Source organism: Strix aluco, chromosome 4 (genome assembly GCF_031877795.1).
Source record: "Strix aluco isolate bStrAlu1 chromosome 4, bStrAlu1.hap1, whole genome shotgun sequence".
Taxonomy (NCBI): Eukaryota; Metazoa; Chordata; class Aves; order Strigiformes; family Strigidae; genus Strix; species Strix aluco.
In genome coordinates, this window is record NC_133934.1 from 73,903,275 (window position 1) to 73,921,162 (window position 17,888).

General features: G+C 35.2%; 1 protein-coding gene across 3 annotated transcripts in view; it reads right to left on the minus strand.

The window, feature by feature from the left end:
- The window catches only part of SCLT1 (sodium channel and clathrin linker 1), a 46,310-nt gene that overhangs the window by 17,971 nt on the left and 10,451 nt on the right, over positions 1–17,888 (minus strand). For all 3 annotated transcript variants that reach the window (XM_074823658.1, XM_074823656.1, XM_074823657.1), the window contains 8 exons: positions 15,525–15,595; positions 9,495–9,585; positions 9,232–9,323; positions 7,370–7,547; positions 3,817–3,915; positions 2,045–2,116; positions 1,056–1,130; positions 405–550 (listed from right to left, as the gene is read on the minus strand). In XM_074823658.1, coding sequence (XP_074679759.1) covers positions 405–550; positions 1,056–1,130; positions 2,045–2,116; positions 3,817–3,915; positions 7,370–7,547; positions 9,232–9,323; positions 9,495–9,585; positions 15,525–15,595 — 824 coding nt within the window. The remainder of the gene's footprint in view (positions 1–404; positions 551–1,055; positions 1,131–2,044; positions 2,117–3,816; positions 3,916–7,369; positions 7,548–9,231; positions 9,324–9,494; positions 9,586–15,524; positions 15,596–17,888) is intronic.

The following is a 17,888-nucleotide window of genomic DNA, read 5'->3' on the forward strand; positions in this document are numbered from 1 at the left end:
TCAGTATGCTACATAAACGTAGTGTTATGCATGTACTGAGAGATATCACACTGTAGATGAATTTATAAAGTAATAAATTCTGCCTGAATATTTCACAGAGTAACTTTTCCTATAAATAGTATTTAAAAATGCAGCAAGGTACTCCTATTTTCATTTTTTTGTCAAACAACTGCTTGCAGTTCTCATCTTGTAAAGAAAATCTTTCATTCTATAGCACGTTATCCCCTTTAATTCTTTCATAGTAATTCATAACTGCCCTTGCTTCAGAATTATGGTATCTTGACACTATTCCTGCTACTGGTTAAAAAGATGTGACAAAAACCTAACATATAACCAACAATTTAAATAGTCAGAAATAATTTCCATTGTTTTCCATTCTAATTTCTGTAACGTCCATTACTTACTTCATTTCCAGTTGCTTCAGTTTATTTTGTGTTGTCTGTAGACTTAGCTGAAGGTCACCTTTGGTAGTTTCTGCAAGTAAATATTTCTGATGCAGTTGCTCTAGTTTTCTGTTGTCAGATTCATTTCCCCTGTCTTCCCTGTAAATCTGAAGAACAAATTTACATGTAAGATCACCTTCACCTTGCACTGCTGACTGGCAGTGTAGTACTGACAAGGAGGCTACTTACTCCTCGTTATATCCTATCTTCCAGTGATTTAAAACAAAAATGAATTTCTATCACTTTTGCTGCTACTTGGAAAGAAGTTGTCAAAGATCTGGCATTCATTTAGTTTTATGTCTATTCAGCTCAAGTTTAACTGGAATATGTACCAACATTCTTTCGGATTATATCAAACATATCTCCTTTTACTTTTTACACTTTTCAAAGAACCCTGCTTTTCAGTTTAGTATTTCAGCTTTAAAACACTTTCTGGATTAAAAAAACTTCACTTAAAATAATTACATAAAGATTTACAATTAAGAAGCCCTACTCAAAAAATAAAATAAGAAAATGAAGGGGAAAAAAACCCCATCTGAAATGGGAAAAATCAATGTAACTTTTCCTTCTGAAAAAGAGAACATGATGTCAAAATGCATGTAGTTCCCTTACCTTTTCAAGTTCTTCTTCCACTGCTCTCTTTTCTCTAATGGCTCGTTCAATTTGACCCTGTTTTTCTCCACATTCCTATTTTAAAAATAAATTAATAAAAAATAAACTCAAAAATTCAAGGAGTGCCAAAGCCAAAACCCATCCATTGTAAATGTAATTCTTGCTGCTGGTATGTGTACATTTGATTATATTTACCTGCTCATCAGTCTCATTCACTATGTAGATCAAGACATGTAAAATATTTTTTTAATAAATTTAATCCATAAATATGTGCATATGCACCAAGCTCTTTTGGTCTCACATATAATTTGTTACAAGTTCCTGGTTCCTTCAAAAATATCATGATTATGATGCATGGACCTTCTCTTAGCATACTTTATGAACTTTCATATACTTCCTTTCTACGCACCCAACAATAGATATGCAATACTCAGCTGTCCATGCTTTATCTATCCCTGAAAGAAACAGGGATACTTAAGAAATGCCATCACATGGGAAATATTTTCTAGAGCACAGAATCTCACTGTCAAGATGCTTGTGAACTACGATAAGAATATGTGTAACTCAGGGAATTAACTTCCACAAAAAAGTGGGTGGATTTGCAGAACTGTATTATTTCATGCAAAGCCAGGCAAGTTCTCAGTAAAAGTAAGATACGATTGTATACACACAAGGCAAATCTGTAAATTAAAACTGAATTTTCAAAGCAAATACCCTTTACACCTAAATATGAATCTCTGCACTGACTGTTAAAACACTGCACACAGTTGCTTTTGTCAAGTAACAGGAAAGACTCTGTATGTTGCATTAATGCCTGGAGAAGTGCAGGAAGTGCTATACAGTAATAAAGCTCAGTCCTACACAATTACCCATTAATCATATTTTAGTTGACTTACTTTTACCTGAATTTAGTATTTTACTTGATGAACAAAAACTAGAAGTCTCAAATGTTTTGCTATCAAAAATACTTTCATCAGTTAACACCATACCATCTGAAGAGCTGAAAGTTCTTCTGTTAGTCGAGAAATCTGCACATTATATTGCTTCTTTGCAGAATCTACCTGTGATCAAAAACAAAGTAAAACTAAAAAATTAATCCCATGAACTATTTTTCCATCCTGTTTTTTTTTTTTTTTTTTTTTTTAATATATATATATATAGCCTATATGTGGTGCATGTATATAAATATGAAACTATCTGGGACTGCAATAACTGACAAATCTTACTACATAAATGTTAGAAGAATGTTTATTATCAATCCATACTACTTTAACGGAGGGTGCTTCAAAAAAAAGTGGAAAGGAAGACATCACAACAAGGCCTTACAAAAAGAACAGTAAGACTACCAGGAAAGCTGCTGTCCATTAGGTGCAAGATATCTGCAATTTTTGTAACAGATATTTTTAGATCACATAGCAAAAGTAGTATTTGTTAATACCTGAAGAAACATGACAACTCATAGTTTAAAATGTTACTTTCTATGCTTTTGATAGATTCTCTTTCACTGAGACAATTTTAAAATTAGAAATAGGGCATTTCTAAATGTCTAAATTCTGATTAGTAAATCACTGTCACAACTAGAGTAGTTATCCTAGTTGCCCTTTAGCTCTCACGCCTTCTCCAAACCATGTATGACATTAAATATTGCAGTTTTAAGTAATCCACACAATTTTTGTGATTCTTTCAGGTAACCACCAAATAGAGGACACAAACCATCTTTATCCTCATTTTAAAGGCTCTGAAAATGTAGGCAGTATGTTCCTGAAACCTCTTGAAATAAAAGGACTGGAAAGAAAAAGAATCCTTTCATCCCTATACAGTACATATGCACATTGTGTCATAGTGAAGAAAGTGAAAGGAGGCAAAATCAATTACACCACTGAAAACTTACAAATGAGATAACTGCTTTACACTGTTGTCCACTTGCAACAAAAGACACTGCCAACACACGCCTGTAATGAGCCTTTTATTTCCTCTGGAGTTTGCCTTAAAATAAAGCAAGTCTCTTTGACATGCAGATAATTACTGAGAACCTCCAGGTAGATTAGTCTGCATTTTAACTGCAGATGGGACACAACATGGAGAAAATTAATTTTGTGACTAGTCTTTTATCAGAAGAGCTTCAATATTTCAGCTGCTTGTAATAAGAGAAACCATAAAGAGATGATAAAATTTTTTTTTTTAGTCATTTCTCACCAAATTCTGGTTTCTAAGTGTGCTATGACATTGAGCCTTTTGACTGTTAGCTGCACTTGGTAGAAGAGTCTTACCTGCCTAACTAGGAGAGTATTTTTAAGTACTGAGATGCCAAAATCCTGATAGTATAACTTTCAACAAGTCCTATTGTCTGAGCATACAGGATAAGCTTCCATCAGCAATTTCCAAGATGAGGCCACATATCGTAAATTAAATACCTTGATACCAACACAACACTCAGTCTGCTGATGTGCTACTGAACAGAAGCTCTGAAATTGAAGTGCCATTCTTTACATCTTCACAGTGCAGCCTTCACTATACCACTGTCTGCACAGGCATCAACATTTTTGATTCGTGTGATATTTAAGAATAACACTTAGTTTGGAAGAATATATGTCTAGATAACAAAGCTGAAGAGTACAGTACTGTCAGCATGCTGACTTGCTACCTACATTATCGAAACACTTGTAAGAAAACTGCTCATGATAACCTTGCACCATCAATAGCTTTTCATGCTGTAGAAAACCAAAAAAACTTTCCATTCTTTCTAAACATCACAACTTACTGCCTTTCTAATTCTTGCAGCAGTATCTTCTGCAAGTTGAGACATTTCATCTTTCATTTTTTTGATTTCCTCTTCCTTTTGTTTCTCCCCAAAGAGTGCCTAGAAAAAAATAACAACTTGAAATACTACTGATAATATTTCAGTGGTGACATAATATCTAGCACTGAGAGAAGAAACCACACATAGTCACTGTTCAAAAAACCTTTTTTCCTTTTTACTTTGGAGTAGCTGACACCGAGACCCAACAAGAAAACAGGAACAGCAAGAACATTTTGCACATTCTTGTAAATCAGAACACACATAAAGTTAGTGTCAGTAGATGCCTTTTTCTATTGGGACTTCCAGATTTTGGCTGGTCATGGAATTATACAGAAGAAAGCAAAGGAACTCAGACCAAAAGGCAAGGCTACTCTTCAATGTTCTCATCTGGGGTCAGGATCTGTAATAAAAAATGCCAACAGGGGCACATAGAAAGTTCTCTGTTAGAAAACTGAATACCTGTATACACACACACACACGTGGCCCTACATATAGCTAAGCATTATTTATGGTTGATATACTAAATTACCCATCTCCCAGAAAACCAACAGTAAAGGAATAAAAATTTATAAGCAACTAAGAAATGTGTATGCAGCCCCTTTCATGATGGATTACAATGAACCAAACAGCTCTTTAGCATGAAAGAATGGCAAGAATTACAGAATAAGGCATAGCAAAGAACCCTTCCTCTAGAGGATGCAACAAAGTTACTGATGATAAAGTAGAATAGGGGACACTGGTCTGAAGAAATTACAGAATATAGAATTCTTGATGGGTCAGATGAAAAATCCTAGGTGGCACAACGAGAATATGTAGAAGCATAAAAGACAACATAAAAATGTCCCTAATGGATAATATAAATTCAGTCTATAGAAGGTTACCCAGTTTAGGCAGTAACATGACACTTCATCGGTCATACTCTCTTTTACTGCTCCCATTCAACTTTGTATTTTATGTCTCAAACTACTCTTAAAATTCTTCTGATGTCTTTTTGTAAGCTTAGCTTTGTGTACTTTATAACGTTCACATAACAGAAGCAGCATTATTATAACAGCCTGTTACTCCCACCCTCAGTCTCTTACAGAGCAGGGAGAAACCTCTGTGGCCACAGCTTAAGACACAAAGTTAACTGATATGTATATTATGCTGCATTTTTTTAATCCTGTTCATTAATAAACTTCCCATTTTTAAAAAAATCAGGATGCTTTAGCCAGAGCAGTAAATTAACAAGTGTCTGAGAATTCCAGTTTATTATTACTACAGCATTAATCTAAACTGTTACTTAGAACAAGCCACTTATTTATCTGTAAGTGTCCAGTTACAATCTTAGAGATGCAATTTACATCACAATAATTTTTGCTGGGCCACTTCTTTCTGTCAGTTTCATGGGAGTTCACAGCAAGTAGCATCAAATGATCTGCTGAACTACTTTTCGATGAAAACTGGTGTTCTAACACTGCTCTGAGGTACTAATACTTAGCAGAGGAAATGTGATTTATACTCCTTATCAGTAATTTTCAAATGAAAAAGTGTTTTCTGGTTTTTAAACTCTGAAAAAAATTACTTTATTTTTACCTTTCATTCTTGATATTCTCCCCAGTATTGGGCTGTAGGGAAATGCTGTTAAGGATCAAAATATCTTACTAAGTAAAAGGAACTGACAAGTCCAAAGGTGGCCACCAAGAGCTGGAGGATGTAAAACTTCATTTTTCACCCCTTTCTGAACCAGAGCCTAACAGGTTAAGGGAACTGTAGAAGATCAGATCATAAAGCAAATGAGATGCAGAAAGTTATGAGGAAATTATGAAAAGATGCCACCAAAGCATTTCCTAAATGCCTATAAATACATGGGAAGAAAGACTATTACAGGATGATAATCCTCTTCCGTAACAACAACCAGAATCACAGAAGTTTAACTGCAGTAATGGCCAGAACCCTAAAGCTTTGTCAGTATTTTAATCTATTCTGTAAGCAGGGCAGAAGGTAGCAGCATCTCTTTAAAGAAGTTAGCTCCCTTTTCTGTCAGAAAAAGGGAGGCAGGTCTGCCTCCTTTGTCACAGAACTGAAATCAGCAAGAGCAACGCTAACTTTAATAGTCCAACTGTTAAAAGTAAAAAGCTAGTTTAGATACTCAGGAGGCTCCTCAAGTTTGAAAAGCAACTTCAGACTAAAAGGGAGTGTTTATCTCCTTAACTGCTCAACAGTTCAACATGTTAGCCCAAACAGAATGAATTCTAAGATTCTCCATTTATTCCCATAGGCATTAACTAAACTGGGTTTCACTAACTGATGGCTACAATCATCAGATGTGCATTAAGGTTCTGTCTTGCCAGCAAACACAACTCATCAGATTTCTAGAAGTCTGAACTTGAACTGAAGTTTAGGATTAAAACACAAAGAGCCCATATTAGACAAAAGTTTACCAAGCCCTGTATCCTACCTCCTAAAGGGGCAAACCGCAGGTACTTCAGGAAAGTTAAGAACTGGGAAAACAGGGCAACTATTTTTTTTGGATCAATAGACACGTCAAGATTTGCTAGATTAGACCCTGTTCTTTAGGAAGTTTTGATAGATTGTCCTGTCATGAATGTGACTGTTTTCATATCTATACTTTTGGCATACGCATCATCCTATGCCAATTGAATCACATATTGTATATAAAAATTTATTTTAAGGCCTCTCCACATATCTAGTTTTCTTTGTTGACTCCTTCCACACTTTCCTAATTCTCCTATGTCTTGCCTGAGACGGGCTGATCAAAACTGCACATGAAGGTGCACTTTGATTAAAGGCATCTTTATTTCTCTCATTCTGCACATTCTATTAATTGTATTGAGCACCACTGAGGATCGCATGAATGTGTTCTTAAGAGACATCCACACCATCGCCTAAACCGTTTTTTGACTTGTAAGACTAAATTCAGCACCCAGTATGGCACACTGGAATTTCTTCTGCCATTTTATAATACATTAATAAACACCTTTGCAATTTTTACCCTGACTGCAGGCTTCACCCACTCATTATTCAGTCACTTTTCCAGATTTCTTCTCAATAATTAAGAACTGAACACAGAACTCACTCTCTTGGTGACCTATGTCCATCATATAATAAAGAAGTCCCTTTAGTTTAGCTCTTCTTTCCTCACCATTAATAAGTTATAAATTCATAGCAGGACTTTCCTTTTTATTCTGACAGCCCAATTTGTTTATACATATTTGCTAAGAAACTCTGTCAAAATTTTTTAAAAATTCAAGTTCAGGTACAGTATTATCACTTAGATCACTGTTATCCAGGCACTCAACATATTCTTTGAAATTTATACTGTATGACAAGTAATGCATGGTTATATCACAGTTCGCTATTTTACGCGTTACTAATTCTGGTACAACAGACATAAAAGAAGCTTGGTCGTGTATGCCACGTATGCCTGTAAGAATACATCATCAGGCACTTCACAACTCCAAGTGATGAAAGCATCCTAATATCTAAGAAATATCTTCATCTGTTGCCTTACCTGATTTTTTTGTAGGTTAGCTTCTTCTAAGAGCTGTATGCAATCTTGCACTTTTGCAGCAGCATCATACTTCTCCCTTTCTAGATTAGCATACTTTGTCTGAAGCTCTCCGATTTGTTTCTCCAGGGCTGTTCTTTCTGTCCTCACTTGTTCAGCGTCTTGGACAGTAACACGTAATCTACAAGATCGTAATAATTTTACTCATTTAACAATAAGATGCTTGATTAAGACACTAATTCTTTCAAACTAAAATAATACGAAGTATTTATTCTTAAGTTCCCAAAATCGCATTCCTGGTTTTCTGCTTGTTTTTGGACAGAGTCTTTGAGTTTGATATTCATCAAGTCCTAGAAAGAAACAGAATTAAAGGAGTTAACTCAGCGTTCTAATCTCAGAGGAACCTTAGAAGAATGTTACTTATCCTGGGATACATCACTGGAAACGTTCTATATTAAAACAGAACACAACAGCCCCAGAAGGAATAAAGTTTTCCTCTGTGGAGGAAATGGAATAATTGGATGTGGGCAATGAAGTTGCAGCTATACCATTAATACAAGAAAACCACTGGTAATTTTACAACATCTCAGAAATTCTTATTATTTAATTATGATTGTCAGTATTGGTAGGCATGAGAAAGGGCAAGATTGCCTCAGGGGTATCCTCAAAAAAAGATATCTCAGGAAGTTCCACAAATGCTGCTGGTTCAATAAAGTGCACAGTTCTAAATACCCACAGTGAGCACTTTGGCAACACTTGGGCTGCCTTTTGAAGCAGCTGTGCTTTTTTACTTTCTAACATGTTTTATTACAAGCACGCAAAGAAAGACAACCACTCTATTTTTGTAGAATCAAAGCACAATTTTTGTAGAACCAAAAACCTACAGAAAATAATAAAACTAGCTAATCTTTAAGACATTCTAAAATAAACTTAAGAGCCTCCACAATGCTTAGGCCAGTGATATTCATCAAGTAGAGGTAGCCACACAAGCCTGAGCAACTCCTCGAGGCAGTACTTGACCACATAGTCACAAGGTTGGTTCCCTACTAATTGTTTGGTTTCTAGAGTTACTGAAGACTCTGCTAATAATGCTCACAAGGCTGTGACCCAGAAGGGAAGATGAACAGTCACACAACTATTTCAGTAAGAAATTTACAAATTCTTCTTACCTATCAGGTCATTTCACTAATGTTCAACTGTTCGTGATACTTGAATCAAAATCACTGCGCTCAGCTAAGTGTCATATCCTTGGAGAGTGAAGGGGAAAAAAAAAATCCACACGAAAGAACCTGATCGAATCTTAGATCTTCCAGTAGATAGTGCTGGAATTAAAGTTCTACTCCTCATCAGATACTCAAAGTACTTCTGTAACTAGCATTTATTGTCAAGAAGTGTGCTTTAACAGTTTTATTAAATAATCTTTTTTGTATGAAGATTGCTGAACTAAGACCTGAAACCAAATCTTAATTAACACAGAAAGAAAAATCTGTATTCACCTCAAAAACAGCTAGTCTACATAAACATTTTCAAATTTCAGTCTGAATGTTTTTCTTTAGAACTCCACCTAAAGCTAATGACAATTCAGTGACCAGAAATTATGCACTAGAATTAAAAATATATGCCTCATTTTTTTCTCCATTACAGTTAATAAAATCAGACAGTCTATTTTATCATTTTGAATACACCGAAATCAGAAGTTGTTCTGAAAGACTGCAGAATAGAACAAATAAGACAGAGAGCAGTCAGACATAAGTATTTGAGAAAACAGAACTGCTCAGAAACACAAAATCCAGAGGCTGAAAAGAAGTTGTATTTTATCTCACTTGCATGTATTCTGTTATTAACACCCAATGAGCTATCTTTACCTTGTTTCTAATTGTTTTATACTAGACTGCATTTGCTGCAGGCGTTTGTCAGATGCTGCTTCTCTTTGCTGGGCAGATATCACATCTTCTTCCTAGAAAGCATATATGTGTTATCCAGACACCGTCTGAGCTTCCCTGAACAAATTAAAGATATACTAACATAAAACAAGTTAGAGAACACTTGTGAATAGTTTAATGTCAGCATTCAGATAATTGACTAGCCACTCAGTTGCAACAGAAAAGTATTCCTTTCTCTACAATACCTTTCTCTCCAACTGGCCTTGAAGCTTCTCCGTCAATCTGGTCATTTCACCAATCTTAGCATTTGCTGTCTGCTCATCTATTTTGGCCTGCCTGTATAAAGAAAAAAGTCTATGAATTACATTTCAATTGCTATAGGGGAAAAAGCTGGCTCCACTACAACTCTGCTGAAATAGCTGTGAGGGGCAGTTAGATTTTGTAATACTGTTCCTACAGGGCAGAAAAGGTTTCTCCCTTCTCCTCCTTACTATGTGGCACAGTGAGAGAGGAATACCAAATTCATGAAACAATTGTCCTGTGGAAAAGACTTCTTAAAGATAGCTTAACAGGAAGGTGTGTGTATTGATCAAATATTTGGGAGGACTAGGCAATCAAAAACTTTAACTTAATTCAATAACTTAAATATAATTAGCCACAGACACTTCACAGAGAAATCTTTTTCAGAATTTTACTTCCTAAAGCAATTTGACTAGGAATTAAAAAAAAAAAAAAAATCATTAACCACTTCTGAAGAATTTAACTGATGTGCTTTGTAATCTAAATAGGTTTTATAAGCTGAAACAGAAAAAAAAAAAAGGACTAGTTAATGAATCAGACTTTCTCCTCAGTAGAAAAGCTTATTGAAATGAGCAACACTCCTACTCCTCCGACTTGGGAACAGAAAGACAGAGAGAGTATTTCACGTGGGGTGTAACCCATTTATTCAGGCTGTATATTAGGCTAAATTTAAAGACCAGTGATTGAATGTATGATAAAGTTAAAAAAGACCAAACGTATTAGATAAACTAATACAAACTGGAGCACTAATTGTTATGAAGGAAGCTAGAAAATACTTAATTCAAGCAAAAATTCCCTATAGAAATAATCATTTTGATTTAATAGCATAAAAGACAAGAGCATATTACACCTGTATGAAAATCTTAAGCAAAATATATATAATTCCAGCAATTCCACAACAAATACTTACATTCATTTTAATTAATCAGAAAAGCTAATTTTGTTATAATTTCTTTAAAAAGCAAAACCAAAGATAACCATTCTTAGACACGTGGTCCTCATTGCAGGTCCAAAACTTTAATCTTACTCCAGCCAAACCGTGCACCTTTCTCCTACAAAAAGTATTGTTGAATTTATGAGGACTTTAAGTTACTTCCTCAAAAATATTTAAAATGTGCTGTAAAACAATACAAAAACTCAAAACCCAGCATTAGAAGGGAAAAATAAGAAAAAAATAGTCATAAAACTCAGAACAACTTAAGTATTAAAAATGCATTTTAATGACCAAATTCAGAGATGTGTGTTTAACAGGCAACAAATTGATTCTAAAGATGCACTTTTATTCTTCACTGTGCAATGTATCTTTAAAAGAATCTTGGCAAGTCATGTCTGTTTAAAAGCTTTAACATTCTGAAATGCAGATGCATGTCCCAGCAATGCCAAGTTTCTTAGTTTATATGTTTTATCTACAAATCTTTTAAAATATTTCATTAGCCTATAGATGAAAACATTTTTAATACTTGCAGCTGAACTCAACAGTTCACGTCACCAGAGAAGACCATTTGATCACTGACTGTTAATCATCCCCTCTCCAGAGATGGCTGCTAGTAGTTAATTCAAGAGAACAATAATGCAGTGAACTAAATTATTAACCGTTTACAACAGACCTTCAAAACACTAAAGCGTTAATAAATGTTTTAATAAAAATTCTAGCATATAAATAAGTGAAATCTGCTCAAACCTAATTTCTCTACAGAAGTACATCAAATATTACATTGTCTCTATGCATGGCGAATTATGACCCTTTAATAGCTAGAGTAATAGTACATAAATAGTATGCAAGTATTATAGTGTAACTGTACATTTTACATTGAGTTTATGTTAACATTGATGAGAAGCAATGACTCAGTTCTCAAACACTTCTTTGGGGGTATTTGCTCAAATTTTAATTTTTTATTTTGGGTAAGGTCAGCTTCTGATCTAAAGAACAAAAGCTAATATCAACCTGAAAATAACTTCCAACAGAACTCTTGATTTGGTCTCCTTTTCCCCAGATTACCTGTCAGAACTTAATCTAGCTGTCTTCCTTTAGACACGCATACTGGAGATATGTCAATACGTCAGGAGCATGTTTCAAGTGTTCTATGGCTACATGTGTCAGATTGCATACTTTGCTATATGTTAATCTTAACATATCTAAAATTTATCAACACACTACCAATTCAGCAATATTGAAAGCTCCAAAATTACACTTAACCTATGCCATACAAACCTAAATCAAACCTGAATTGTTATACACAAGTTGGTTTTTTTTTAAAAAAAAAGTAAATCTACTTTTCCTCTTCAGACTTGTTACTCTATCAATATAAATCAATGTAAACCTATTAAAAACATCCAAAAGGATTAGAATTGTCTGCAATATATGCTATATAATCCATGCAAACAACATCTATGCAACTTCATATTAGCGAAGCAACTGGTGAAAATATTCCAGACTTCTTTGAGAATCACTGCAACACTTACTATATAGAGCTGCTGTCATGAGCTTTGTGAGTATAACATAGTACTGGTTTTAGGGCTGCAAGAACTTTTAGCTGATCTGAGACGAATGTCAGTGTAATCAGTGCCCATAATTAGAGGGGCAAAATCCCTCTGAGAGCCATTTTCCCCAAAACTGAAATCACTATGGGGAGAGTAACAATGGCAAAGGTTGCTCATGATCATCACCAGCCAGATAAAACAGTTACAGACTTCTGAGAAGATGACAGCTTGAAAGGAAACATGAAAATTTGTGACTGTGGGTAACAGACCTTAGCGTGACAGCCCAGCAGTGAAGCTGTGTTTGACCCTGCCAGGAGACACCCCATGGGCATTGTCACCTTCTCTCAAGCCTGAGAACAACCACCCCACCAGACACCAGGAGCAGCCCTGCACCCAGCTGGCAGACTGACGGCCCAGGGTGTAATAAATGGGGACCAACGTATCAGATACGTGTATGAGAACTCACAGGGCGTGTGCTCAGCAGGGCACAACTAGCAGACCTGAGGAAGGAGCACAGGTCCACCTAAAGCTGGAGCACCCACACCTCAGGCAGGAAGGGCGAGCTGACTGGGGAACACGTACTGCCCAAAAAGGGAATATCTGTGCACAGATCCCTGCTTCCTCTGAGAGAGGGTGTGTGCACCTACGTAAAAGCAAGCAAGAAAGAGCATGTGAGATCAGTAATTCATAGGATCTATTACAGAAGGCTGTTTTTGTTTGTTTATTAATATATTATGAATGCCTAGTATCATGGTTTACCTTTTATATTATTAATATTGATCATTAATGTATAGGCCAGTGATTGTCCCTTTTCTGATTAATGGAATGCAGTTAAGTGCTTTGATTGATTTAAGCCACATGTTGAACAGTCTTGTTCAGCTAGAACATACTAAATGAGAAATTGGCCTTCTGAAAGGAGAAGGAAGATGACTACTCCAGCCCTGTGGATACTTAGATGGAAGTCTAAATTCACTCACAATTTCACTAATTATAAAACAGCAATAAAAAAATATGCATATATATTTGGGCATGTGTAAGTAAAAGCTCAGATCAAGATGCTCCACTAGCTTTCAGTCAGTCCCAGGGACTTCTACCTTTTAATATATCTTCTTCCTGAAGCAGTAGTTTAAGCAGAAAACATGCAATTTCCTTCTACTATCCACACTCATGGCCATATAGACAGTTACACAGATCCTTGTGTGTATGCATGGCTAGGAATCAAAGAGTGTGGCCATTTTGGTTGTCATGCCATACCCTAAATTATTTGATCAAAGTGGTATCATTAAGGAATTTCATATAACTCCAAGGATCGAGCCTAAAACGGAAGTGAAAATGAGACCAAGGGAAATCATGACATCTGTAAGTTTGACAAAAACATTCAACCCGCTGCTCAACTACAACCTGAATGATTTTAAGTTTTATGATTTTGTTTTTGGTTGTTTTTTTGTTTTTGAATCAAAACCACTGAGAGGTTTAGAAATGCTGTAATAAACTGAATGTTGATAGCATTTATTGAATGTCTAAAATCGGTTCAGTTAATGCTAACTGCTTTCATACCCACTTATTACATGAGTCAATGTAAGCATGTCAACGCAGGACCAAAGATTTATAGATGAATGAGATACCAAACCAGTAATTCAATACCAACATCCTCAGCAAGGAAAGAAATTCCCAAAAAGTAGGGATATGAAAATGTTGTTCCTTCCCTTTTAAGAATTAAGTGGTAGCATGCACAAGCAAATTGCAAGTGATGACTGAGTTTGGAAATACTTTATTTTAGCAAATACCCTGAATAGCACCTTTCATCTTTGATTGTTTGTCACAACCTTTTCCTTCTCCAGAACACAATATTTTTGAAAACAGTTTTTCCATGGAAAAATCTTGGCTAATAAAAATTAGAGATGCTAACAAGTCCCTCACAAAAACACATCTTCAGTGATTGAGGTATTTGGCATTTGTAAGCAGGTTCTGGTCCTAAATTTATTGTATAAAGGAAACGTAAAAATAAACATTGTTTGAAACAAATAAGATTCAAGTAAACCATAATGTACCAAGTAGGGGATGAAAGCTTAATACTAGAAGCAGCTAATTTTTATTGCTTTAACAGCAAGAAAGTTTGGACACAATCAATCTCAAAAAAAGACCGATTTTAAAAGTGATTAATAAATATCCAACAATGACCAATATTCAGCACTAATGAATCTGTTCATTCACTCTAAACCTGTATCTTTTACTGTATGACAGAGTAACTTTAACATCTACAAATAGTACAACTAGATTCATTAAACAGATGCTGAAATTTGTATGATGCCCAATCTTTACAGTGATAATCACTCAGCATTACAAGAGATCCAGTTGCTCTTCATGTAGCATTTTTGTATGGGTTTGGAAGAGAGGAGAGGGAACATCTGATGCAGCCATTCTTTCTTACAGGGATAAAATCGGTATCAGCATGCATTCAGCCAACCTAGGCTTCCAAATACCAGCATTACCTGCAGAAGCTGCATACAAAATTGAGTGTATGAACAAACATACAGCCATCTTTAACTGCTTACATAAAAATGGAAGTTATTTTCATAATTTTTGGGGTGATATTCTTTAAAATCGAAAGATAAAATGAATTAAAACATCATAGCAGTCCAACCATATTAAATATTTTAAATTACAGTATCAAAGGAAATTAAAATCACTAAAATCAAAGGAAAATTTAATAATGAAACTAAAATTTAAGTACATTATAAATTTTAAGCTTATAAACTTAGAAGTGTATTTTTAAAAGCGTATTTAAAGCTTTAGGTAATGCTATACAAAAAAATTATCACTGGTTGATAATGAATCTATTTCCTTCTTATTGTCAATCCACAAATCCACTATTGAACTGAAATTATATTCTAGTTTGACCTCAGCTACCACTAAAAGAGTTAACATACACAGTAAACTGTCATTGAACAGACTATGGCTGTAAATACAAATAATCATGAAACTGTCACAGGTATTCTTCTCATTCGCTTTGATATACTTCAGGAATATAATTAACCGTTTCCCTTACCTCTAACTTCCAAAGACCCTATGGTTTAGATCTCTTTATTGAGAAACAATGAATGGAAATTTTATTAAAAACATTAAGACTTTGAACATTCAAATTTCAGAAACAAGTATTAATGTAACTGGATTCTGAGCAAATTGTATTCTAATGAAAACTTATCTTCAGAGTCAATCTTGCTGTGATACTGACACTTTGTTTGTTTTAAATCAAAGGTCAAATGCTGAATATTTCAGCAAACAGCTGAACCAAACAATGCTACCCAGAAATACACTAGCCTCACACTAATGATGCACATATTTGTAACAAACTTAAGAGGAATTAACTGAAACCATTGTAACTATCACTATCAAGTCCGTTTGCAGTACAAACAAGGCCCACGATACAGCAGCAGGTTAGAAAAAGCTATAGAAAAGATACTTAATGATTTTTAAAATTGCCTGGTTTATACCTCAGTTGTTTTTGTAGCTGCTCTAGTTCCACATTCTGTTGTGTTACAGTTTTCAGAAACTGTTGATGGCTCTGAAAAATAAGTAGACATTTGTAACGTTTGCCTTATTGTGTTGAAAATGTTATATATTCAGAATTGTTATAGGGCATTTCTACAGAATATAATACCATAAAAATAGCCAATAAGGTCTATTTAACACTGTGGCTGGTCTCCAAGTGCCAAGGTTTAGGTAGAGTGTCTTAGAAAAGCAAATGCAGAGTGATCCTTCCCTTCTTTCCAAGATTTTGGTAGTGTAAAAACTTCTGAAGTGAGAATTGTAATAGCTCAGACCTACCACCTGCATTCCCATCTAGTTTAGGTGTCTAGCATACCTTGTGACTATGACTACCACAGCGGACCACATGTTGCTGGAAACAATTCCTTTCTTTTAGAGACAAGAAACAAGGAGCAATTGCTCCTCCTTCATTCTTTCTATACCAGTCATAGCGCTGAAGGGGTCATTCTCAAATGAGAAGACAGTCGAAGGAAAGTCACTTCATACTTTTTGTTACCCTACTAACCTTTACTAGATCTTACATAGACCTTACACTGAGATATTAGAGATGACCACACCTGCAGGCAGCATTCAAGAAGCTACTGTACTGTGGACTTATGCACAACATATTCCTTCCCACTCCCCTCCCAATAATTGCTAACATTCTTCTTGCTTTTTTGACTGTTAAGAATCGTTTTCAGATACTTCCTAGTTCTCAGTTACATTGAGTGGTTAATTTCAAGACCAGAGTACCCAAAGTGAAAGCTCCCTCTTGCCCACATACATAATTTTTTTTTTTACTAATACCAGTGAAATGTCAGACAAAATTCACCCGAATACTCAACATCATGAGTATATTGAGAACTCTCAATGAGTATATTTCTCAATATCATGAGAAATTTCTGCAAATTTCTGCAGTTTACTTCAGTTTTCACTACCCTAAATAGTTTAACATCAGTAGTGAACACTGTTACCTCAATACTGAATCTCATTTCCAGAACACTTATAAATATCCTGATCAACTCTAACCTGAGCACATCTAGGAAACACAGCTGTTTTACCACAATAAAAAACCTGACTAATTACTCTGTCTCTTAACTTCCTATTTTTCAGTTTGTTAGTTCAAAAAAGGGCATGCTTCTTTATTGCATGACATTTATGCCTTTGGTAACAGACCTTGCTAAATGTATTTTTGATAACCAAACAAATGGATTACATTTATCTTAACATCATCTGTTTCATCTCTTTCAAAGAGTTCACTCTCTCCTCTCTGCATCACCCCTTTTCAATTTTATGATTTTAAGCATTTGGTGATTCTGATTTTTTTGAGGCACCTATTACTTATTTGCTTGTAACTGCAGATCAGTCTGTAACTTCCAAATCCTCAGCAAAACTGCTTTAAAAGCTCATAATAGTATTTGCTTGAGATTGTTTTCAGACAGCAACCCCCCCTAACTCTAAAGTATCTATCTTCAGAGAAAGTTAATTGTGAGACCATCACCGACAACAGAAGGCAAAAGTTCCTCTCTGAGAGCATTATTTTGCTTTTATCAATACTAATGAAATAGCTTGTAAATAGTACAACTGCTTTCAAGATACAATTCTGTAGTAATCTGCAATATACTACTCAACCTTGGCAAGGGCTCAATTGGAGTACTGTGCTATTTCCAGCACCATAGATCAAGAATGATGGCACAACTGGAAAGAATTTAAAGATAAGCAAGAAGAATGATTAGACATTTTGAAAACATTGTCAGAGAACATTTAAAGAGTTGACTTGCTTGAACAGAATAGAAAAAGCAGGGAAAGGGAAAAGATGGCAATATAAAAGTTTTCAATAACAGAGGCACCATGACAAAGAGTGCAGTAATCCTTCCTTCATACCTACAAATATTTCACACCAAAGAAACAGGCTTGTATTTTAACAAGAGGTCAGATGTGATGAAAAAGTTCCAGCAATAACCACAGAAGACAGTAGACTGCCTAGACTAGGTTAGGAGTCTTTTTGCACTGCCAGTATCTAAGACAAACATTAATCAGAAATAACATAGGAATCATGTCTTTCAGAGAAGCTACTCAGCCAGGAACTTCAAGTCTTTTACCTCAGTGTTTCTATGACATTAAAATTGTTTGTCAATCCTGGAAGTCCTAGGCTAAAGCTTAGAGACTAAGAAGTCTCACAATCTAAGGATATGGATGAAACACTAGAAGATGAGTAGAGCTCAGAAAAATCCCTGAAAGGGTCAACGACAAAGACACCGAAGCCAGCAGTGCCAAACTAGGTATCGATAAACATGTGACTGAGCTAGCCTATAAAAGGTCATCATTTA